At 46.7% G+C, this 25,084-nt stretch overlaps 1 protein-coding gene across 13 annotated transcripts in view; it reads left to right on the top strand.

Moving 5' to 3' along the window:
• The window catches only part of LOC112562789 (kinesin-like protein KIF13A), a 153,089-nt gene that overhangs the window by 84,447 nt on the left and 43,558 nt on the right, over nucleotides 1–25,084 (top strand). For all 13 annotated transcript variants that reach the window (XR_003098927.1, XR_003098928.1, XR_003098926.1 and 10 more), the window contains exons 9-13: nucleotides 134–246; nucleotides 1,127–1,244; nucleotides 2,460–2,672; nucleotides 2,915–3,025; nucleotides 3,339–3,473. Coding sequence is in view for 10 of the 13 variants with exons in the window: in XM_025236277.1 (XP_025092062.1) it covers nucleotides 134–246; nucleotides 1,127–1,244; nucleotides 2,460–2,672; nucleotides 2,915–3,025; nucleotides 3,339–3,473 (690 nt within the window). In the remaining 3 variants the exon portion in view is untranslated. The remainder of the gene's footprint in view (nucleotides 1–133; nucleotides 247–1,126; nucleotides 1,245–2,459; nucleotides 2,673–2,914; nucleotides 3,026–3,338; nucleotides 3,474–25,084) is intronic.

Raw genomic sequence — 25,084 nt, 5'->3', positions numbered from 1 at the left:
GCACGTCGGCGGAAAGAAAATGCCTGTTGTCTTTTGTATCAACTGTATGGGACATCAGTGTTTGAGAAATCTGGTTTGTGTCTCGTGTACATCATTTCTAATGTGTCGTTTGCTTGTGGTTTGTGTATTGCAGGTGTCGGGGGAGAAGGTGAGCAAGCTCAGTCTTGTAGACCTGGCTGGCAGCGAGCGCGCCCAAAAAACTGGCGCCGTGGGTGAACGCCTCAAAGAGGGCAGCAACATCAACAAGTAAGATTTACCTCTCTTTTTTTCTCTTCGCTTTCTCTCCTTTTTCTCTCCTCTCTTTTTTCTCCTTTCTTTCTCTCTCCTGTCTCTCTTTCTCTCCTGTCTCCCTTCCACCCTATCTCTCGTGTGTGTGTTTGTAGTGAACTGCAAATACGTGCATAACGACCTAACAACGATATTTACCAAAGCGCTAGCAATATCGTGAGATGAAATAATGTGCCCACAATAAATAGATATGAAAATAATTATTTCTACCGTAAATCGTAGTAAAAATGTAGTAATTTTTTTTTTAGTAAGGGCATATGAAGTTTATGAACGTTATATTGATACGCTCTTCAAAGAAAGATAATGCTTTGGTAGAGACATTTATGACTCGCTTATCGTGGTGTTTGTCTGAAAATGTAACATAAACGGCTCCTAGATAGGGGACGTAATTCTGTTGCCATTACCATGTGAATGTGAATAGCTACTTCCCTTTAGCCATAAGTGCTTCGTGGCTTTGTGTGAGCGTGTATGCGTGTGTGCGCGCGCGTACGTGTATGTGTACGTGTACGTGCGTGTGTGTACACATTCTTACATAGCGACATGTGTTAATACTTTTATCAATGCATTGGCAGTCTAATGAGATTAAATAATTCGTAGTGTTTTAAAATATCTGCAATAAATAAATATGAGGTAATTTATCTACAGTAAATTGATATTACGTTTATGATCATTATATTAACATGCATCTGCCATTTATGGCTCGTTTTATCATTCCTGGCATAACATGTCTTCCTGAAATTAACGTGAAACGGGTGGACAGGGGGTCGCTATTTGACACCGTTATGTGAATGGCTGCTTCCCTTCAGTCAAATGTTTCCCTCTGTGTGTCCATGTGCAGGTCGTTAACGACACTAGGGCTGGTCATCTCGGCCCTGGCAGATCAGTCGTCAGGTCCGAGCAAGAAGGGAGGCAAGTTTGTGCCGTATCGCGACTCCGTTCTCACATGGCTTCTAAAGGTAGGCAGCATCGCCTCTCCTCCCATCCCATGTACTTGATTCGTTTGGTGGTGATGATGATCATCATTATATGTGACTGTGTGAACGCGTGTGCGTGTATGAACTCCACTTTACCCCGGAGTGGTCTTTAGAGTGCATGTATTTACATGTTCTCATGTTCCACATAGTTTACATTGATTCTCTCCTGTGTGCGTGTTGAGGGATAAAAATCTATGAGAATGAGCAGATCCACATTTTAATGATTAATTTTTTTGTTAAACACAGATTTCCATATTTGTAATTTCCATATTTTTGGGGTAATTTATACAGTTCGCCTTTTGTTGTTCATATACAAATGTTGACTTTTTCAAACGCATTCTCTTTTGTTGTTTACGATGCCGGCAGGACAAACAAGACCGGAAACTTTCCGATACATTTCTAGGGAAAACAATCCCATTAATTTTTATTACTTTATTTTAGTCTCTGTAAAAGCTGACTGTTTTGCCAAAGCCATTTCATGCCACCCGAAGCAGGTTATGCTTTTGTCCCTCCTCTTTCGTTTCCCGCCCTCTTGCGGGCCTTCCTTTAACATCCCTCCCAACCAGCGACATTTAGCCTAACGATTATTGCACGTGGTTATTTTCTAGCGAAGTGGCTTTGGTTTAGGTGGAATGGGTGAGAACATTGACCCTAGTCCCTTGCGCCTAATGACAGAGTGAAACCGAGCTTTGTGATGGTTTGATCACATTTGGAAATTGCACTCCTTCCCACGTGATGCCGATTGTGTGGGTGAACATGAAAATTCATACCTCTGTTTTACATCTTTATCGCACTTTTAATCAGGTCGGTGAACCACAGCCTAGTCCACAGCAAGCGAGTCTGAGCAGGCATCATCATCCTCATCCTCATCATCTTGTTCTCTTCACAAAAACCGATCAATAGAGCAACTCATAAATGCAGACCTGCCTGTCCTTATAAACATCGCCTCCCTTCCACTGCACCACTCTCCCTCTTTGATCACAACTTCTCACACCCTTCCACCCACCCAGGCTCTGTTCTTTCTAGAAGTAAAAATGACACTTTGGGTTATGGAGATTGGAATTCGGATATTGGAAAATGCCGGATTATTTTTTTTTTTTTTAACAATTATTGAAGTGTGGTGTGTGAGTGCGGTATGTCGTAAGCCTTTTGCCGTGCTGCTGATGCTGCTGCTGTTGCTGTGTGGTGTGGTGGCAGGATAACCTGGGCGGGAACAGCAAGACGGTGATGGTGGCCACCATCAGCCCAGCGGCAGACAACTACGAGGAGACGCTGTCCACCTTGCGCTACGCCGACCGCGCCAAACGCATCGTCAACCACGCCGTCATCAACGAGGACCCCAACGCCCGCATCATCCGCGAGCTGCGCGAGGAGGTTGAGACGCTCCGTCAGCAGCTGTCCGAGGCGCAGGTCAGTCGGTGAAGCGAGCGGATGACCCCGATGACTTTTGCTGACCTTTCACTTGCTGTCAACAAAATGAGTGATAAATTTATTTATTGGGTGATTTAGTTCATTGTCTTTGCATTATTTAGAGCAGTGGTGGATTTGCGAAGTTTTATGTGACGGGTTGCTCTGTCCAGTTAACAGCTTGTACAGACATTCCTCATGTCACAGATCGTACCTGCACAGTGCGTGCGTGGTTTGGTTTGCAGAGCATGAAAGCCCCTGACCTGCAGGAGCGACTGGTCGAGTCGGAGAAACTGGTGAAGGAGATGAGCAAGACATGGGAAGAGAAGCTAATGGAGACCGAGCGCATCCACCAGGTAGGTGCAGCTGACCCACTTCCTGTGTCACGCACCTGTCTCCACACTTTTATTACACCGGTCGGACTCTTATAAATAGACATTAACATAACACATTAACGTCTGGTCTTAACGATGGTAGCTTCGTGACACCTTAAAATCATTACATTCCATTACCATGATCAGTAGAGCACGCTACCATCATTCCATTCCATTACCTTCATTATTAAACTACCGTAATCAGTCTGGCACATTTACTATAATCATTACAACTCATTACCATATTCATTACAGCATGTTACCGCAGTCGGTTCCCTAACTTTTATTTCAACAGGAGCGCCACAAGGCCTTGGAGCAGATGGGTATATCCGTTCAGTCGTCGGGTATTCGTCTAGATAATACGCGCCCTTACCTGGTCAACCTGAATGCCGACCCCTCCCTAAACGAACTACTGGTGTACTACTTGAAGGTAAGTCCTCGGTGCCTTCTCTATATTTTTTTTCAGTTCTGGCCAAGCTAGCGCACATGCACCTCCATCAGCAATTTGAAGCAAGGGAGTTAAATATCGTGTTAGGCCATACATCGGGATAACTTTGGCTTTTCCTTAGTGAACTTTACTATTTGTTTATTTTTTTCTGTTTATATGTTTATTATGCAAGACAAAGCTCCTTAGTCCGCTGGGAGTCTGCGATGTGACGCTTGGTGTCCGTCGGAGAAAAGAGGAAAACTTGAAAAAACATTTTACTATTGGTCTTGTGTCTCAGGCGAGGTAAGTAATCCGCTCAGGGCGAGTTATGGTTCTTTGGTGGTGGTGTAGGGCTGGGGTTTGAGGGAAGTGCAAAAGAGTTTGGTTTCAGTCTTACTGCGGATCGGTGACGGCCTCGTGAGGGGAGGAGGACCCGCAGGGCAGATCGAGTTCAAAGACCAGGGCGGAGAAGTGGTTAACGGTTAATTGAAACGGCCAAGATACACGTGTGATGTTCCATCTCAAAATAGGCCGAGACTGTAAAGCTGCATCATGGCTGGAGCCTGCGCACAGCAGTGCATTTAGGGACATCATTGAAGGAAGGACACCGGATAATACCCGGCGGTTATTTCTGACCACCCGTAGACCCTTGTCTGGAGCCGGTGGCTGGGCTTTTGTTGCAGAGCGGGTACCGGAAGTGCTTATTCATCATTCCCGAGATAACTTGACAAAGCCAGACCGTTGCATCTGGTGGACAAAACCTCCAGCAGCGCACGACCCAGTGTCCTGTCGGCGTGACTGTCTACATCGTGCTTCTCTCTCGTTCTCCCCCCCCCCCACATCCGCTTTCCTTCTTTCTGCATGTGTGTGCACGTGCGTGCATAAGATGAGTCTCCGTGACTTGGTGGTTAGTGCGCATGACTGTGGAATACGGTAGCAATATTCGAAGCCTGTTCCGACCTGTAGTTTGATAACTCCTTCCTAACCTGAAACCACCCAGTAGATTCAAAGCAGAAGTGAGTACCCGAGTTGTCAAGGGGGAGGGGGACGCACAGACGGTAGAAGGAGAGGTAGGTCTGATTTTTCACAAACCCAGGATTACTGGAATACCTCTGGTTTGTAACCACAACCCAGGGTGCTGCGTACCTAAACAGAGATGATCATTTGGACAGGTAGTGCACTCGGGCGAGTCTCCGATGGCAGGCCATTCTTCGGACTGTGTGTCGGCAGATTGAGGAACATCCCCCTAACGATGACACTTTGCAGGGCGCCTGTGCCCGTGAGCATAAATCACTAACACAGCTCAGCTCTAACTTTGTCGTTCTTCACTCTCTCACGTGCCCCTCCCCAGCTGCTGTGGCTTTCTGAGGGGAGGTAAGCAAACATTCCGAGCTGGTTCAATTACGGCCCGTGCTGAACCCTACGGTGATTAGCTGCCATAGGCAGCGGGCACAGAGCGACCCTCTGGAGATGCAGCCGTTGTGGGAATATTTATTAAAGCACAAAAGGCTGAGCCGCCGTCTGGAGATGCAGTAGTTATGGGGATATTTATCAAGCGCCAAGTTGAGCCGTCTGGAGATGCGGCAGTTACGGGGATATATATCTAGCGGCGACTCTCAGCGTCTAGAGATGCATTAGCGATGTGATGTGTATCTGCAGGGCAGGCAACGGTTGCGAGAGGGACGTCGAGGCACGTGGTTGCTAGGCAACTACTCAGAGATGGCAGATCGCCTGCGTTTCATTTCCTTTTTTTTTTTCTGAGAGTGCCTGTTCTGTATCATCGTGATCACGCAGATTTCCTGAGGTCTGTGCCACGACATTTTCTTTCATTGTTTTAATTTCCTTCTTTCTTTTTTTTTTTCTTTGTCTAGTTTGAGTTTATTTTTCCTTCTTTGAATTTTGTCTATGCCAGTTTCCTGTGCTTCAGTTGATTTTGTTGAAGAGGTTAAACGGTATTTTTGAAGTTGCAGATGAGTAGAAAACAAACAAAAAAAGTAGTAATGTGATAACCAGCCAAACAAAGCAAGGAAAAAATCTGCCGAATTTTTCACGACTGAATCGAAAACTACAGGCACGCCGGACATACTTTGATAAGAGAAGAAACCCTCAGAGGTATTGACTGAGGAAGCAGCCTTCCATTCCTGACAAAATCCTATTTCATGTTTAAGATGATTGCCAGCGGAACATCTGACTTGTTTCATTACGAGGTCCATCTTTGTAACCAAAGCAACAGAAGACACGCGCGGCACGAAGCAGCGTCTGGCCATTGTAGTATGGAGCCGCTGCCATCTTCACATGAGGAAGAGGAGGCCGAGTGGTTCTAGCGATAGCGAGGAGAGTATCGCCCTCACCTTCGGCTTCAGAGCTACGGGTCACATGACTGAGCGGAAGTTGGTCCTGCAAGCAGCACAGCACAACAGCGCGCGTTCACTAGACTAAGGAGGGAGATGCACGGAGAGAGACAGAGACGAAGGGAGGGAAGGGGCAGAAACTGGGAGCGGAGGTTCTGTCGGAAGGCAGCGGTAATGAAGCGCAGAGGTTCGTGCTGCACAGTGGCTCTCAGGTCACGTGACAAGGGGAAGGAGAAAAAAAATAGGAATGGTGGATGCGAGGAGGGGATGAAGCTGCGCTGGGGTCGCGTCGGACACGTAATCGAATGGCCGGGCGATGGACGATGAATGCGAACAGTCCAGAGATTTCCCAGCGGAGACGCTTCCTCTCGCATCATCCCTTACCTCCTACCCACCTCGAAATCCCCCATACCCTAGAGGCCCTCTGCCTGCCGGCCACTTCGTCTGCACAAGCCAGCCAACTTCAACTTATTTGGTCTTCGCTGTTCGCATACCTGTCGTGCGCGTCGTTAAGATGGCGCCGTGCGTGCAGTCGCCATAGCAGCAGGGGCGGCTATAGGCCGTCGTCAGGAGTGTCGTGGGACTTGTCAAGGAGCCGAAAGTTCCTTGCCCTTTTCAAGTTTTAGCAAAGTTTAGACTGTTGGAACATGACGCAAAGTCACATGGCAGTCAGCTAAACTGTTTATTTATCTACAAGTCATTTAGCTGACCGAATGGCTAGCCATCCAGCTAGCACCTTGCTGTGCATGTGGACCCTTCGCCTCAGACTGTGCAAGTCTGGACCCGCCTTTCTGTGGTTAATGTGGGGAAGCTGCACAGAGTCTGACATCCCTCGTGCAATTAGAAAGATTCGCTCACAACACCTGCTGCCGGTCCCTCGTGTGTTTACCACGACTGGCAATGTCTTGTAAACATCTGCCCGTCCTTTGTAGGCAGCCGCACTCCCTGACAGCTGTTCTTTAAGCAGACATTTCGGTGTTTTCTCGATGTAAATCCAACTAACGGGTGCGTGACTGAAGCTGCAGAGGGAGTTTTGGCACAAGATGGGAAGGATGTAAGGAATACGTGACCTAACTTGGCTAAAAGCAAGGGACACACCATGTCATACATTCCAGCCTCTGGTTCTGTGACCCAGACGATGGCCTCTACTAGAAAGTTCCTTCTGTTCTGCAAGTTTCAAAAAGGGAGCAGAGTGAGGTGGTGGTGGTGTCGTGGAGGTCAAATAAACAGGGGTTGGGTGGGGCATGAGTATAAATATTGATTACCGGAGTGTTGTGAGAGCTGCTTTGCTGAATTCTTCGTGTCATCACAGCTCGCGCGGAACCTTTGGTGTTCTCGCTTGAGACGGCATCCGGCGCTCGGTGTACAGGCGGCGACGCCTCGGGAAATTAGAGGTCGTGGCGAGACAAAGGGAGACAAGCCAGTCTGAGGTTGTCTGCTCGCGTCAGTCGTGTTACGCACCTCCATTACGTGAGCGGAGGAGTTGTCGTTGCTGACATCGGCTGCGCGATTGTCAATGAACAATAAGGTGCGATGTATGGACCGTTCTTGGACGGACCAGGAAGCCAGCAAAGACTCCTTAGCCTGGTGGTGGTTGTGGTGTGGTGGTGGTGGGAGTGAGAAGTATTACGAACCCTGGAGAAAGTTCTGATCATGAAATATACAGTATAGCAGTGACACTGTTTCCAGGAACATTGTTCTTTCTTGAAGAAAAGTGTGGACAGTATTAACAGGGGTCAGGTTCAACACATTTTTCTCTTAGAGAGCGATTTCCTAGACATCTGTCACGGCTTGTAGGAAAGCTACATCTTTAACGAAAAAGCATCTCAGACCTCCTTTATTGCCCGAAGGGAAGCGAGGTCGCTAGAGAACGTGGTCCTTTGCATCCGACGATTCCTGTAGAAAAACGGGATCTTAGCAACTTAGGGATCCGACGATACATGTAGGAGAATGGTGTTCTGAGAGTATTTTATCCCAGATATCCCAGTTCAAGTATGTAAAAACCGCTGTCTTCAGAAGACTTTATCCGAGACTTCCAGCAACGGTTGTAAGAAAACGTGCGATGCCTCCCTGCCTCCCGCTCTGTCCTCTTTCCTGTGTCGGTGTGTGAAAGGAAGCGCGATTTGCCGCGTTTTTGAACTTGGCTTCCGGTTAGCTATCTGCACACAAGCACTCTGCTGCCATGTAAAACAGTGCCAGGGTATCTCGATAGCAGGAGGATTTCCCTCGGCTAGCCTTCTTATGACGTCAGCTTGTTTATTGATCTCTTCCCCCCCCCCTTTTCTCCTTTTCTCGCCCCCTCTCCCCCCTACTTAGGATTATCTCACCCACGAACTATCATTTGCTTCCTGCAAAAAGAAGCGTGAGACAGCAGCCGCCTTGTAAGCCCACGTAGAAGTCAACTAAAGAGAGATTAAAGCCAACTCCGCGGGCTTCATAAGTTGTTTGACTGGCGGTTGCAGGGCTTTTGATGTATTCTTCTCCCTTTTTCCGTTTCTTTCATAAAAGAATGTCCCCTCTTCCCTTATTCTTCCCGTAAGGGTTTGATTGGCGTTCTTGGTCCCATGTCGGTGAACTTGCCTGCTGGCGTGTAAGCAGTGGCATCTGTGGAGTTTTGAGAGAGAAAGGGACGGAGTCTAGGGCCTTGTCAGCTTTCCTCCCCCTTTCTCCACCCCATGCGTCTTTTTTTCCAGCCCTCGACGAGCTCTCCTCCCGCGAAGGTTCTGCAACAGAAAGAGATCAATACCCAGAAACAGAAAGTGGATAGGTTGGGGAGGGGAAAGGGTAGGGGTATGATTATTCTTTTAACGGACAAGGGTCAGGTGCCACTTTTCTCAGCATGGCTTGCGAGTATGTGTGTGTGTGCACGCGTGTGAGGGAGTGGAGACGAAAAGAGAGGAGGAGCTGACCGTGAAAGGTTGACCTGAAGGTCTGTAAACTGACAACCATTGCTGACCTACTTCACTCTCCAAAAAGCAAACTGCCGCAGGCGCAAATTAAACCTCCTTTTAAAACACTAGTTGGCGGTGGCTTTCTTATCCAACCTGTATTTTACAGCTTTCGCTGAGTGACTGCTGTCGGCTTTTTTTTTAAAGACGTACGGTAGTTAAAAGGTTTTTCTTGGTTCGCAGCCTTTAACTAATAAGTTTTATTTAGTGGCGGTGATTTTATAAACTACTCTCTGCATATTTATCATTCAGGATGATGACGATGGTTTTGAAATAAATGAGTACACGAGATTCACATTCTGCGTGACCGGTCACAGCTAAGCACTTTTCGAAAAATAATTTCCAACAAACTTAAGATCGATGTATTCTTTTCATTCCTTTTTTCTAGAATTGCATCTTTAAGCACTTCCCCAACTCGAACATCTGCTTGCTCATTTCCTTGCATTCTGCAGTGTGCCTGTATCCAGACGGCTGTACGTGAGGTTAGTTACGTCGACTGCCAGATCCAATGTCTATGTTTGGAATGATGAGTCTTCAGAGTATAAGAAAACTGAAACTTCTTGGGAACGCTGGCATCCAGCCACAGTAACTGTTTATCTTCACTGAGAGAACAGGGAAGGCATAATTTTTGGAGACTGAATAACCTTCTTGGCCATTTTCTGCAAAGCCACCATTGGCTAACAGTGCAAGTCAAATAATAGAGGCTGTTAAAATAAAAGCAGGACGACAGTTTTTACCAAAGTTTTATTAAATTTCGATTAAGAATTTTTCCCCGTTAATAAATCCTTTGCACCCACCCACCAAGCACATTCACATTCACACATATCCATTAAAAAAATTATAGAAAATTCTTTCTGTTCAAAAGATTTGACGAAATCATATCGCGCTTCGTGCTTTTATTACGGCTTTTACAATTTATTTATTAATTTTTTTTTTGACTTACTCGAACCGACTGAGTCCTGATCATTGAATATCTTCTACGGCCTCTGATGTTCTGATGTGCTTTTTTGTCACCGATCGAGAACTCATTGCGATCCTGTGGCTGTCAAATCACTATCTTCGGCACTTTGACCGGTTATTTTATCATCTAAAAACATGGTTGTGTCCATCTGGTTGACACGTCAACTGTAGTCATATATTCGAGATTGCATCCAGCTCAGAAAGTCACTAAACATGTTGAATTACCTACGATGGACATCTTGTCCTTTAAAATAATATGTTTTTGGCATTAGGTGTTTCACGCTCACAGAAATTTTGATATTTTTCTCTTTTGTTTGTTTGCGCTAAACTCAAAGCTGTTTTTGCAGAAAAATAATTGTCAAACTGAATGTGTTTGTTTCAATGGTTTATTGTTGAGATGTTAAACTAAAGACCTTTGTCGGTATGTCAAACTGAAAACCTCAGTCCCGATGTTTTATCGCCGAGGTGTCGAGAATAACACACTTCTCACCATAGTCCCCCCGAATCTTCTCGTCCTCGTGTCTTTCATCGACCTCGCCCTCAAGGCACAGTTCGTACTTTCCTCTGTTCCTTTAACCGTTAGCTTCATTATCGAACAAAGCAGCGAATACCTTGACCATCGATAGACTGCAATAAAATGGCGAAGGAAAGTGTCGTTGCTGCTTGTGCAAGAAAGCAAGACTAGGAGGTGGGGGAGATATTTATTTAGTTAGAGGAGGTAGAGTTCCCACCTCGGTCCTCCCTTCTTGCCATCGTGAGGAATGTATCGACTGACGCGAGACTTGGGCGAGCCAATATCAGGTTGTTTTCCCCGAAATTTACTGTCACCTTTAGTCGCAAACTGCGTTACAATGGCGCCCGCCTACAGACTGGGTAAGTGAATTCTGGCGACGAACCCTGGCTGAGACAGAAACAGGAGCGAAATAATTGAGGTTTTGCTGCAGACTTCTGTGAGCATTTCTCCGATTCATTTTTGTGAGTTTTTTTTTTTTTTGTATCATGGCGGAAATATTGGTTGATGTTTGTTCATCTTTCCAACCATTTATCACCCTTTCGTGATATTACCTCCAATAGGTGCTATCCTCTGTTAAACAGATGCGAAGAAACGGCGCTTAGAAGCGACATCATCGATAAAATAATTGAGGTAAAGGAAAGGCGCTGTGATTAGCGAAACAGGTGGAAACAGGTAGAAATAATACCTTACAGTCGGTTTAATTTCATGCGAAGTAGTGCCCGATGCTTGCACTGCGCCTTGAATGGGGATGAAGACGAGCTGCACGTGAGACTCGATACTGAGGGTGGGAGGATGAAAGGAGGAGTGGAGACCTTGGTGCTGCTGGTTAATTATCTGGACATCTCCTGGAAAGAGAGAAGTCGTTTGGTCGCAGATGCTAAAAATAAACTACAATGTCACAGCAAGGAAGCTGCGCTCAGGGCGACTCCCTGAAGGCCAAGGACGGGCTGCTGTTTGTTTTGTCCAGGTTTTTTTTTTCCCTCCCTTTTATTTTTTTTTTTGTTTGGGTCTGGTTTTTGTTTTTTATTGGCTTTTTGCCGCACAAGTATATAGTAGTTGCTTTGATGACATGGAGCATCGATTCTGTTATGTTAAAGAGATGGAGTGTGGTTGGGGTGAAGGGTGGGGCGGGGGATATTTTACGCTGGTGACGATGCACAGGGTTAGTTCCCTTTGATATACCCAAGAACAGAGCACAAATATAACGAAAGACTTGGAACAAGAGATCGTTAAAAGTAGCTTCTCTTTGATCTCAACATACCCTACAGCCCAGAATATGTTGTACGTGTGTGTGTATGTGTGTTTAGAGGTGGGGTGTGTGAAGAAAAGTCGGTCCGTGTGTTTGGGTGCGTGCGTGTGCTGATAAATAAATTCAGTCGATAAACTATTTAAATGATATTGTGGCTGTCCCCGTGAAATCCACCCTAACTTACCATTTACCTTTATTGCGTGCATGCATAAGCGCATGCGCGAGAGAGAAAAGAGAGATTACGAAAGTTCAAAAGTTCGCGCAAAAACAAGTAGGAAGTAACGAGCTGCAGATGAGGCCCCAGTTGCTCGCCATGTTTTTAAAACTTTAAGTGGATTTTAAAAAAAACTTTAAAAACAAGCAGATTTTAAATCGCTTTTAAGTTATTTAGATGTTTTCGAAAGCGCTTGAGAAACTTTTTTCATATGGTTTCTTTATTTAAAACAACTCAGAGCGGGTTTAAACTAGCTAAAAGAGTTTGAAACAAATTGTTCACCCCGGAAGCACTCGTAACAACTGCTGACAAAAACACAGGTCGTTTCTGATTTAAAACCTGTTGTTATTGATTCTCTGAACATTCAAAATGAACTTTTTTTTAATTCGCAAACTATATTTTAGCGCATAATGTGCTCTCGGGCATTATTTCCTTTGTAGTTCTGCAAAGAGAATGTCGTCTGGGATTGGTCGAGTCGTCTCATCGTAGAGGTCGCTGGTGGTGGTGGTCGAGATGGCCTGTCTCGTCGTATACTGAGTTGTTTACACATCGCCCTGTTCGTACCTCGCTGTACTCATCAAGCTTGCTCCATCGCTCATGCATACAACTTTGTCATTTATTAGTCTGTTAAATTGACAAGTTAACAATCCATTTAGTTGTTTTGTTGCCGCTGTGCATGCAAGCTGTCCTTTCGCTGATTTTCCCATGGGAGCCGCCATTTTTACCCTAATGTGTGCTGACGGAAGCGTAGTTCCTGTTTAACCAGTTTTATTGAAAACGATTTCAGTTTTTTTTTTAAATCGCCAATGTTCTTAAATTGTGTTGAGCGCCGTGTTCAGAATCTTTTAATGAAATCGTTTTGATTAAATGCTTTTAAGGCCTAAAAGTGTTAAAAGTTAGAAGAGTGCTGTGCCGCTGGGACTAGGTCAGTGCAAACAGTTCCTCCAACGTCTGTCGCACACGTTGCTGAAAGTTTCACTGACGTCTCTGTCGCCTCCGTCTCGCGCCGTGCCATCGATCGTCTGCCAACACGTCCAGTCTGCTAATTAATTTTTGGTTGAAAGTTTACAGAAATGTCAGTGGTAACGAGGGGAGAGAAGCATTTTAACATAGCCAATTCTGGACCAACAGCCGGGGAACCCGCCGGCAGCACAAGAGGAGACGGATGACCGACTGCGGGTGGCCGCTGGCCGTTTAGTAGGAACGCGGCTCCCGCTGCAGCCAATCAGAATGCGTGGTCTTTTGTCACGTGACTCCTCAGGATGGCGGCTGAGGGAGAGAGGGAAAAAAATAAAAAAGAAATGTGCTGCCGCCCCGTCGCTGTCTGGGATCGATCAGTAAGTAGCCGAGACCAGTAATTAAACAATTTGGTGACGCAGGGGTGGTGGTGGTGGGGACGGAGAGGAACGAGCTTGTGATGTGAAATGATCGGAATAACGGTCTAGGAGGAGACATCAGCGAATACCTCCAAATGAAGGAGGAGGGAATGGGGGAAGAGCACGACCATGTTTACGATGTCGCCTCGCTTCTTCCCAAGCATGCAGCGCGCTTTTGTTCGGAATGGACTTCGCAAATTCAAGCATTCTAGAGAAGCTCTCGAGTAATTGTGTCCATCCAGACGGAACCGTAATTGCATCCAGTCCGGAATAAAGACATTCTGGTGATTAAGTCCAGTTAGGCATATAAGCATTTTACTGAGTAGGTTGGAGTTCATGTCTCGTGTGAATAAGCGATGAAGCAGCTGGGCTTAGCATCCATTCATCCCATGAGAGCTTTTTCTTGTTGCGTGGTTTTTGTAAGGTCCCCTTTGGGTCCAGCTTCAGTTCCTTGAGCTGCTTGATCTCCTTTGTGCAACCAGCCCCATAATTAAAAGGAATAAGTGTTTAGACGATGTAACTTAGCTAAGGCGACACTGTATCGAGACAAGATGTCTGTGTACCTTTCAGTAAGATGTCGACTTTTTAAATTTTTTTTTATACTGCCACAACCCTTACCCTCCACCATACTATGCTGAAAATCAGGTAGCATAATAAAGGATGTACAGATACGATTTGAAAACAGGATATTTCCTGTAAAATTGAAAACGTGATCCGTTGGCAGGTCGCAAGACGAGGCGCATGAGTATCAAAATGGCGGCGTGTCCTCTTTTCTGATTGGCCGCAATGGCGTTGCCTCACGTTTCTCACTTGCAGCACGATGGGGGGGTGGGGGGGAATCCTCTGACATCCTCCATCTTCGTGCTGAAAACAGAATTGTGTGATAGTGCATTGGAAAGGAAGGAAGAGGGGGATAGAAAGGGAGACTAATCTTGTTAGACTCAAGATGGCGCCAGAATCCGAAACTGTGTGAGCCAGTAATTGGCCAGGCGGTGAACGCAGCTCCCAGAGAGAGAGAGAACTGTGTGTGTGTGGCGCCTTCAAGGAAAGAAAATGACTCGGTTACATTATCATATAAAGTCGGGATTAGGTGGACTCGGTTATAGATAGGCAGAAGGGTGTCTGTGTGTGTTAAGGGAGGCTAGGAGGGTTTTCAGATCATGGAGGACCTAGTTTCTCCTTCTCTCTGTCATTTCTTTTTCGTAAACTTTGAGTTACTTCCACCTATACGATAGGTGTGTGTGTGACCGGCAGCCGCAAAGATAACTTCCTAAATGAAGGTGGTGTGGGTGATGGAAGGAATTGTTGTGTGTATAATAAGCACCCCTGTACCTAGCCTCACAACGTAGGACAAGGGCAGTTAACTCTCCGGGAAATCAGGGGAGCTAACCTTGTAAACAGCCGTTTGTCGGCATCGAGTGTTTCTTCCGGTCACTCGCCATTGCGATCAAGAATCCGGTGCTGAGCGAAAACTAGGGTTGCTAGGAACTCGGCCCGCGCTTTCTTTGCACCTGCGCACTGCGAGGCTTTGGTGAGTCTTGCTCATCCCGGGATTGCAGCCTCGCTGCCGATCGACCGAGGTACAACCATCGTTAATAGGAATCGAACCTCATCGACCTCACGTGTGCGCGCGCACGTGCCGGCCGTCTGGTAGGTTGGCTGGCTGGCAGGACGGCGGTTCCGTTTTGCTTGTGGGTTCCGAGTAGGAACAGCTGACGGGAAGACGCTCAGCATGGGTTACGCCCATTCGATTTTTAACTGCGTGGGCCGTGCTCGCCTTCTCTCCTTTTTTTTTTTGTGGTGGTGAGTGGAGGGTGGGGGAGGAGGGAGGGTGATACTGTAGGACACTTGTCTGTGGGCTAGGGGCTGGGTGTGAGGCCTTTTCTGTTCTGTCGTCCCACGTTTGCCGTTGGAGAACCTGTTGAGCACCGCGCGTGAAAAGCGAAAATCGAACCACGTCATTCCTGATGCCGACATCCCAGAAAACACTTTTTGTTGGGGAGGAGGAGTGGGAGGGGAATATCCCGGGGCCAAGCAAGACGGAGATAACTCGTCGATTAAGACGTTGGAAGGAGTGAGCAGTTCTTGATGCACGTTAATTATGAACTCTCCTTGTGGAGCGCTTGTCACGGTCCTGACAACACGTGTCCGCAACAACGCACCTACATGGCCTTGGGGAACAAAGAGGGGAATTCATCAGTGTAAAAAGAACCAATCTAATCAAAGAAAATGTAAATGACCATTTAAAAAATCAAATTAAAAAATGGCTTAATTTGGAATAGAGAAAAGAGTTAGAAAAGAGCTGGGTTTCTCTATAAATAAAAAGTACAATAGTTCGAATCCCTTTCCTCGTGCACAATGAATGCATTTTTATGCAACGAATGATGCAGCGCTGTGTTGCTGTTGTCAAGAGTCTAAATTACTTATTAATGACTGCGATTTGTCAAAAGTTGTGAGGCTCAGCTTGGGATGATTTCTTGGCGCCCCGTACGACGCTCGTCCGTCTGACTACAGAGTGGCTGGACTTGTGAACACTACTCGCTCTGTCATTGGTTCGCTTTATGGAGATGAGGTGTTGGGGCTGAGGTCCAGACCCTGAGGACATTGCTTTATTTTTCTATGCGTTTTTTCCCTTTAGGCCATCTTTGTCACCGTTTTATAACTATGGCTCCAGGGTTCCCCCAACAAATCTTCAAGGCCTATACATCGCTTTATAATTTTGGAAACGAGGCGCTTTTCCTTGCGGTCCCCATATTGCCCTAGGGCAACGGCTTCGCTTCGCTTCGCCCCGGTGAAGATAAAACCAACATTTATACGAAACATAGTTGTCACACTCGTAAGACACCAGAAACCTATACTTGCAACAATCAAGATACGTAAGCAGGTTCTTTGGTCATGTGACTTGTCACGACACCCTGTTGAAGACTGTCGTTCAAGGCATCTTGCAAGCTAATCGACTCCCGCGGTGACTAGATGAAGAACTGCCTTACGACTGTCAAAGTTTCGACTGGTCGTCCGGTACAGGACCTGCTGACTATCGCCCACAATAGACAAGAGTGACGGGCCCTGTCAGCTGCCGCGTCCATCCATGCGCTCCCCACCAACGACCAGTACCAAAGGACGAATGACAGATGACTGATTGAGCTCCCGGAGCTTCTGACAAAGGTGGATAACGACAGACTGATGGCTGACGCTAGAGAAATATGATCAGATGTCTTTTTTCGGCAACACAGCCAATGTCAGGGTTCAAAAAGGGATCAGTGGTAGTAATACTGCTATTAATGGTGATGATGATATTCGGGGCCTCCACGCCCTTAACAATGGACACGAAAATCCCTGTCTTATCTTGGCTCACTTCCCTGTATACTTACAATCTTGCTTTTACACTGAAGGAAGGACAAAAGAAGAATTCCTGCGCATGCGCGAAAGGAGCGTTGTTCATGCGGGGAAGGGAGGAGTAAGAGAAATAAAGATTTTGGCACGGTGCTGTTTAGTATTTTTAGTGTTTTTTTTTTTGTAAAATTTTGCTGTAGTTGAATTTTTTTTTATTTTGGTGATGATGGTGGTGGCGGTGTGGCGATACCGGAGACGGATGGGAGACACGTGACGCTGCGGGTGGCGAGTCGAGTGGGGATGCGGTTGCCTGATGTGCACTTGATGGATCGATTGGAGTTGATTACGGCGTCCTCGAAGTGATCACGGTAGTGGACGTCATGTGGTCACGTGACCCCGCCCTCGATCCTCCCGCAGTCTAGATAACAAACTCATGAACTGAAGCAAATATACTTGATCGCGCAACGAGGAAGAAATCTGAGGATGGATGTGGGAAGAGAGAAGGTGGGTTTAGAACATTAAACTGAATAATTCCAACGTGGTCTTATGCTGCTGTTGGTGTCGATGGTTAGGTTGATCATGGGAGCATTCTTGGCCAACCCAGGTAGTCCATGTCTTTGTGTGTGTGAGGGACTCGCTTTGTTTCGCGCAGAGTTCTGAGGTCAAATCTTTCTGACCTCACAGCTGTTTACAACACTCGTTCGAATGCCTACGGTCGCAGCTGTCTGCAGCACTCGTTTTGTGTTGACCAAGTTCCGGCATGGTCTCCCACGGTACAGACATGATTGTGGTTTTGATTGCACGATAAATGACTACAGATTTCTTGCACAGCGATGATAAACTCTGGCCGCATCTCTTTCCCAGTTAGCACGCCGCCCACAAAGGGATATGAACCCCGGACCAGTGGGCCCTAAATGCAAATTTCGCAGAATAAATGTGATTAGGGAAGAGATTTGAGTCGGATGCACTCGGTGATCTTGTTCCATTCTGCCTGTTTGCACACACACACACAGGCATATCTCTACATCCGGGCGTTCAACTCTTTTCATCAGTCCATCCGGTCTTCCTCCCTTCCCTTCTTATTTCTCTCTCTCTCTACATCTTTCACTTTTGTCACGGCAAACAGATAAGTGGTTTTAAACAGGAAAAATGTTTTTTTTGCAGGTCTGTGTGTGTAGTTGAAAAGAGTTTGTCGGTAAAAACTGTTTTGTTTACCACTGCACGTGCAGCTGGTAAGAAGCGGTGCACGGTCCAAAGTTCCAGGGGCCAAAGTCTTGCGTAGCTTGAACTGTATTGATCAGCTCTGAGAGTACACGGACAGGAAGCGGATGTGGCTGTAAGTGACTTGCCCTGCTTGTAGTGATGTACAGCCAGACAGCCCACCAGGGCGTCACCTGATCAACCAGCGAGCAGACGGAAGTGTCGTCATTAGCGCCATGTTTTAAGGGGGCACTGGTGTGTCTTGTTCTGTAGAATCTGTGTTTGCGCGTGGAAAGGTTTTTCTGCATGTCCAGGGCCTTCCACACCAATCACACAAGCCACTGTATGTCTCGGGTTGTCTCCCTGTTTTGGCTCTTTCAGGAATCTTTAAATGTGACACGGACGCACGCACGAGCTTGCCCCTCTCTCTCTCTCTCACAGAGTATATAGGAACTTACTCTTCATTCCCCTTTCCTACCATAAACCTTCATCCAGTTGTTTTATATCTTTTTTTCCGTTCTTTCCTTCTCTCGCAAGTGTTACTCGCCTTGGGAGAGACAGCCAAATGTACCAAATGCTCCCAAGCTGGCCCCTCCACCCGTTACGCCAGATGCCAGCAGCAATATTACCGGCATCCATGCTGTTATTAAAACTAATGAGTATTACGACCATCGGTGCGATCACGTGGTTCAGACAGGGGATGGGTGGGTGAGGGGTTAGTGTGGCGACGGTTTTCCGAGCATAGCGATGACACATTCATTGGTTCGAGCAGAAATCTCCGTGATTTACTTTCTGCGACAAAGGGTGAGGTGGCGGGTGCACCGTGGAGATCATTGCACACGAAAACACCTGGTGGCAGGTGGATGGAGAGATTAGCGTCCGGACTCAGGTAATCGTGTGCTGCGTGCTTCCGGTGCCACGGGTGTGTGCTGGCCGATAGGGTCTGTCTATCCTGGGGACAGTCGTCGTCGTGTGTATGCGTGACGATTCGGGTATGGCGGTTTTTTTTTTTTCTTCCTTGCCTTGTCCATGGATGATCATTTTGTACCCAACTATGAAGGGTTCAGCTTGTTGGTCTCACCTGAGGGTCTTACAATGTAGAATTGTCTACTAGGTCACAGTAAACAAGCCGGTGGCCTAGCAGGGAACCTTAGTTGGCTTGCGCGGGTGGTTCAGAATGGAAGACTTGCGTTAACATCCGATGCATGGGTGGTTCAGTCTAGAAAGGTCGGGTAGTCGATAAGACAAAGTCTGGCACCATGGTGTCTTAACATCGAGCTATCCCTCTCCCCCCTACACAGCCTTGGGTAGACGTTGACAAAGTTCTGGGATGTATTTACTCCTGGGAAGTGGTTAGCACGTGGTAGGTTTTGCACCATGCAACCTCGTGCAGTAAGTAAGCCAACAGCACAATCTTCCTAGACTCTCCCCCCGCCCCACCCGTCTTTTCGCCCACCCACCTCCTCCCACTCCCGTTCTTCAGTCCTTCGAGTTCCAAGTGCGAGGAAAGGGTGAAGGGAGACGGGAGGATCGGCGTGATTGGTGGAGGAGGGTCACAGATCGATACAGCACACAACTGCAGCAGCAGCAACATCACCAAATGCCGCAGCAGCCGCCCGCTGCCGCGACTAGCCGAAGAAAAAGGTAAAAAGTACGGAGAAGGCGCGTGCTGCGGGGTAAAAAAAAAAAAAGTAAAAAAATAAAAAAATTAAAAAAAAAAACGGACGTCGCAGAAGATGGGGTAGGGGATGGTGAAAGGCTGCTTCTAGAGAAGGGAGGGATAGATGGAGGGGGAGCACAGAGCTGGCGGCAGGCTGCGGCGCTGTGGTGGTCACATGGAGGCGGCGTTCGCAGCACGCGCGGCCTGCTGCACGCCTTCGGCCTGGCATTGGAGGTCAGCATCCTCTCCTCCCCTCCACCCCACTCCCCCCTCCCATTCCTCCTGGCGGCCTGTAGCGGAGGTGCGTGACACCAGCGGCCGTCCTTCCGCCGCTTGCAGTGGCGTCTTGTGACACGGCACAGGTGGGGAGGTAACTCGTCGACCACAGGATACCCGACAACGAGCACCCGGGTTATATGAGCTGGGGGAGTACGCGAGTTTGGAAGGTGTCTAGAGATACAGGAGAAGAAGTAGTGAAAGAAAGACAGTTGTATTTAAAAAAGAAGGAAACTGGAAATTGCGTTGTGTGGTTCCGTGGAGTCTGCAAGTCTTGTAGGACACTGGTGTTGACAGTGTTTCGTGAAATCATTCAAGTGTGGTTTTGGATACCGTAGTCCGCCATGTGGAGCCGGTTCGTCCTTCATTCCTGGGATTGTGGATGACATGTCAAGTGAGTGCGCGTGCGCTGTGTGCATGACTGGGTGTGAGAGGCACGGCACGTGGGGGCCCTCGGGCCTGCAGTGTGTCTCGTTAATTGCGCATGAAAGGTCTGTCTATAGAGGTGTCTAGTCGCATGTAGGAGAACGAAAATATAGTCTTAATACACTTTATTTTCGCTCTGGCGGATCATCAAAATGTCATCAGAGTAATGTTTCAGAATTTGAATGATTGAATGATTTTAGTAAATTTTCGCGTGCGCTGTGTGGTTAGATGGATGGAATGTATTGCCAAGCCCTGCCTCACTCTTTTTAATGAGATAGGCCATTAAGAAACCCCACACCACTTGAAAAGTAAGTAAAACAGGATGAAAGTTTAAAACAAATGTAGATTTGTGCTTCGGTCTTTTTGTAACTTTGGTTATTTACAGTTTTCTGAAAGCAACTGGATATCACCAGGAACGTTCTCTCGTGCGCGCGCGCGTAGTGTTTATGTGTGTGTATGCACGTGCAAGTTGTAACACGTAGCCTTGTAGCTTTAGGTATGGTATCCACCTCCCTACCCCGGCATGTTCTAATCCTGTTGTACCCAGCACGATTCCTTAACCTCTCGTGTCTTCCAAGTGCTTCAACACGTTGATTGGTGGAGACCTTGCCTCTCTCTGGCATCTAGCATCACGCTAGAGGCACATGAAGATGATGTTCGATGACATCGATAACTTTGAAGGCCAACTTGATGTTCACTGCATTTAAAATCGGAAATAATAATAGTATTATTTTTTTACTGTTGTTTCCATCTGTTGACACTTGGTGACCGGTCGAAGGGGAGACGCGTCGACTCTGGAGGTTTCGTGACCGCGTAGATGGGCCGGAAATTTAAAAAAAAAAAAAAAACCCTATACGACCGACTGTCAGACGATGTTGTTGTCCACGGAGGATAACTCAGACTTCTTTATATCGCATTTATTTTTATAATGTTATAAGAATATTGAGTTTTAAGACGTACATTCTATAAGGAATAAAAATAATAATAATTTATATAGCGCTTGTCCAATGATTTGCTCAGAGCGCTTTACAGACTTCATATACAGATAATATCACTAACAACCATGAACTCATATTTGCATATAACAGACACGGTCACTTCTACAACACAAACGCACTCATACACAAAGTAAATTACAGACATACAGTGTACACGCTCAGGGTCAGGACAGGGGTCACAGTGAAGTCGTTCGGAAAAGTTTGGTAGGTTGATAAAAGTATCAGAGTGACAAAGGCTGACGGGTAATTTGTTTCAAGTTGATGGGGTTTGGTAGGAGAAAGGCCTCTGTCCATACATCTTTCTCAGGAGAAGGAGGTTGTGAGGCGTGTTTTATTAGGGTATGTATTGGATTGTTGTATTATTACTGTTAACGGATCCCTCAGTAATATGTTTGTTGTTAAATACCTGACCACTGTTGGAAATGTTTATTTATGTTTTAAGACTACAGTATTATAACTGTGTTGACTATTTGTACAAATATTGTCTAATTCTCTCAGGCTAGCAACCAGTGTGTAGTGTTGTCAGACTAGCACGAGAGTAACGGGGTACTCCCCGCTCATCAAGTACCCACTACCGTTAATTCTGTTTCCCTCCTTTTCCCCCGCACAATCTGTTCCGAGCTCTGAGCTAAAACCTCCCCACACCCCCAACCCTCTCTCCTTTTTATCCCTCTCGCACGAGTTTCAGATCCCTTGTCTCCCCGTAGCTTAACTCCCTTTGCTTTGGGGTGATTTACCTTTTGCTTTTACGTGACGACGGCTTTCACAACCGGAAGTTCTTTTAACGACTTTCCTCAGAACATTGCTGCCTATCATTGTTGCCTACCTTGTGCTACACTTCTAACGCCTTACCACCTGTCAGTGAAACTTGCGCTACCTGTTTGAGGCCTAATCACCTGTCCGAAAACACCTCACACCTTTCTCCTTTTTTTTTTTAAGGGTAAGGAAGGTGTTCCTGTTGTGATGTTCCTGCTATAGAATGCCAACACTTTAAAAAAAATTAACACATATATAGCGACAACATTAAAATACATATTAATTTTAATATAGAAACTACAACGAAATTGCTTGTGTGTGCGATTTAAAAAATAATAATAATTACGTTGTAGCGCGTGCTCGCGGTCCTCACCATGGACGTTTATCACGGCGGCACGTGCGCAAGAACCGAAAGGTCACCGCCCCGGTGAAAATACACATTCAGGGGCCCTAGTAATGCGATGTTGCGCAGAAAACAAGCTTCTCGCGATGGTTAAACATTTTTTCGCCAGAAGCGCCTGAAAGAGAGAGAGGAGTAGGAGGTCAGGGCTGGAGAAGAACTTTATCGCTTTATTAGGTCTCAGAGGCCACGTTACACCGCGACTACCAGCATGTCCGCCATCTCTCCTTTCACGGTAGGCGGCCCTGACCCTGGGCAGTTGGGGAAGAATTGGCATGTCTGGATCAGAGAGGGGGAGAAAAAATTGTCCCCACCCCATCCTGCCATCCACTCACACGCCTCCTGCATCGGCGAGTTTTAATGTCACCATAAACCGGTCTCTCACACAGCTCGGTCTCGGAGCTGTTTACGAAAGTGAGAAACGGCGGGAGGGTTGGATGCCGGAGCCTGGGCTTAGACTGTTTATTGCGCGCTGCACGTGCAGAAAGGACCTTTCTGTGTCTCGGTGTGTTTGTCGGTCATGTGACGATGTTCGGCGGTGTCGCATTTTGTGTTGTCTTGTGACTGCCGCCACTGCCATCTTGTCACACCAGTTCCGCGGACGAGGACAGCCAAGAGGGCGCAGGGCTCTCTGGGGGACTGAGCTAGCAGCCTCCGACATGCAGTGTACACGAGGGACAGGCCGGCCAGAAGAGCAGTTGGGGAAAGAGAACGGATACAACCACCTGAGCCACTTGTTTGTGTTTATGAGTTCCTGATGTTACTGCAGTGGAGTAGGAAGATGTTGGACCTTTGAACTCCACGCTGACAGTGAACGACGCTCACACTTGCACATTACAGACGAAGCAGATACCTCCCACTTAAAGCAAACACTCATTATGTTAAAAAAAATCCACAATGTTGAAAGTGATATGCTGCTTATATTTGAAATTGGGCACGTGCACAATAATAAGGATTTCGGGCGCAGTTTCTTGGAGGGAAGAAACCTTTGTCAAAATCTACATTTAACTACGCGTGATATTAATAATATTTGCAGACGAATCCGCCCTATTTAAATGTAACTATGATGCATGCTCACTACAGAGGTTGAGTCGAGGGAGGATCTCTGACCACGTGACACCACCTGCCATGTTGGTCATGAAAATCGTTTGTCACTGATCGTTTATCTTGAGGGCTACGTCAGAAGGGGGACTAGCCTGCTCCAAAAGAATTATTCCTCTACCTTCTTTCAATACATTCAGAATAATCATACATGCTCTGTCCCCCCGTGCGCTGTGACGGTTAGAAAAGTCGTTGCCTCGCGTTCGCAGCCCGGAAGAGATGTGGAGGCGACTGCGCACGAGGGCTCTACTCAGACGAAAGAAAAGCCGTTATTTATGAACGCTGTATTTTCCCTGCGTCCTGAGAGGCCTGCAGTGTGAGGTTAATGTGCCTCTGGTGATCACCACTCAAGCGGATGGCGTGTGGTTGGATCCTGCAGCGGATGGAAGCAGTGAGGAGGGGTAGGAGACGGTCTTGTCGCAATCCGCTGCTTCTCAATACCTCAAGACCACGCGAGACATCCTCAAAACGAAGACGATGCCAAACTTGAGATGTTTTTTTTTTTCTCTTAAATTTGTTTTCCTCTAGCTAGCCCCACAACCCCTTTTAGTTGAAATAGCAAGGGTTCTTCTCTGTTGACATTTCAGCAGTATCAGTTCTTTTTTCTTTCTCAATAACATTGTGTGGGGTGGTCATACAAACCATGGACTCCCCAAAGGAATTTGGTTTTTGTTGGTCAGAAGCTCATCAACGAGATTGGGCAGTCAAATTAATATTCGATGGGATGTTTGCAGACATATAATACACAAGAGAATTGTAGAACAATCCATAACAAAAATAGCAAAGTTATCTGAAACGGGTGTAAAAGGATGGAAGAGATGGAAGAGGCAGCGCGCAGAGGCGGATGAAAAAGGAATTAAACGGTACTGTTTGACCGCCTATGTCACTTGCATAGCCTCCTAATCTTCTGTTACACTTTATATTTTTTTTCTTACTGAATCCTTGTTAAATTGAGTCTCCTAAGTTTTTCTTCCACAATCTTCAGACTTACAATTTAGCTAGGCCACAGAATGTCATTGAACATGATAGACTATTTCAAAAGTTAATTTAAGCTTAAAGTTGTCGCTTGGCTGCTAAAAACGCCTCATCACCCTCACCCTCCCCACCCTTTCATCCAAAAGCATCAAAAGATCATCGCTGCGTCCCTTATCTTCAAAGAGAAGTGCTATCATAACAACAATTCTTCTCCACAACTGAGCTAGCGCGGCTCCCCTCATCGACGGGTACCTCATCACCTCGGCGCCTGACGAACATGGCGCCTGCATGCATGCATAACTGATAAAGTTGCCGCTAAAACACCTGGCTAAATTCGTTTCACCACTTTCCTCACTGCCGTTACCTGGCGCTCGGGGATCAATACATTAGAGTGCTCGCACTTGTCGAGCGCTTGTTAAGGGCCTTGTTTCCTCCCCGCACATCAGGCGGGCCCCTGCCTCCTCCACCCCATCTCTTCTTTTTTTGTGTTTTGTCCCCTTTGTCTGGGGCGGAGACTTTGCACGGTGGAGGCTTCCTTGTACGTGTGTCTTGCAGGGGATGTTCCACGCTCGAGGGGATTAGGAAAAGCGTTTACTTCAGGAACAGATTTTTTTTTTTTCCCCCACCTTTTTTCTTTTTTTTTTTTTCTTTTTTTTTGGCAAGCTTGGTGATTGGTTCTTCAACCCTAAGTTAAAGGTGTACAAAACGGGGTCTTTATATTTTCCGAGGTTTTGTCTTCACTTGCCCGGACAGTCCGCTAGCGCCGGTCACTGATACAGTGAGGATTGGCTGTCGTGGGTTCAAATCTCGTCACAGGCACGATTTTCTTCCTCTGTCTGTGTCACCTGTTTACAGAGCCGTCTGCTTGCCGTGATAT

The sequence above is a fragment of the Pomacea canaliculata genome, linkage group LG4 (genome assembly GCF_003073045.1).
Source record: "Pomacea canaliculata isolate SZHN2017 linkage group LG4, ASM307304v1, whole genome shotgun sequence".
NCBI lineage: Eukaryota > Metazoa > Mollusca > Gastropoda > Architaenioglossa > Ampullariidae > Pomacea > Pomacea canaliculata.
The sequence above is the reverse complement of the archived record's forward strand: the minus strand, read 5'-3'. Positions and strand labels throughout refer to the sequence as shown.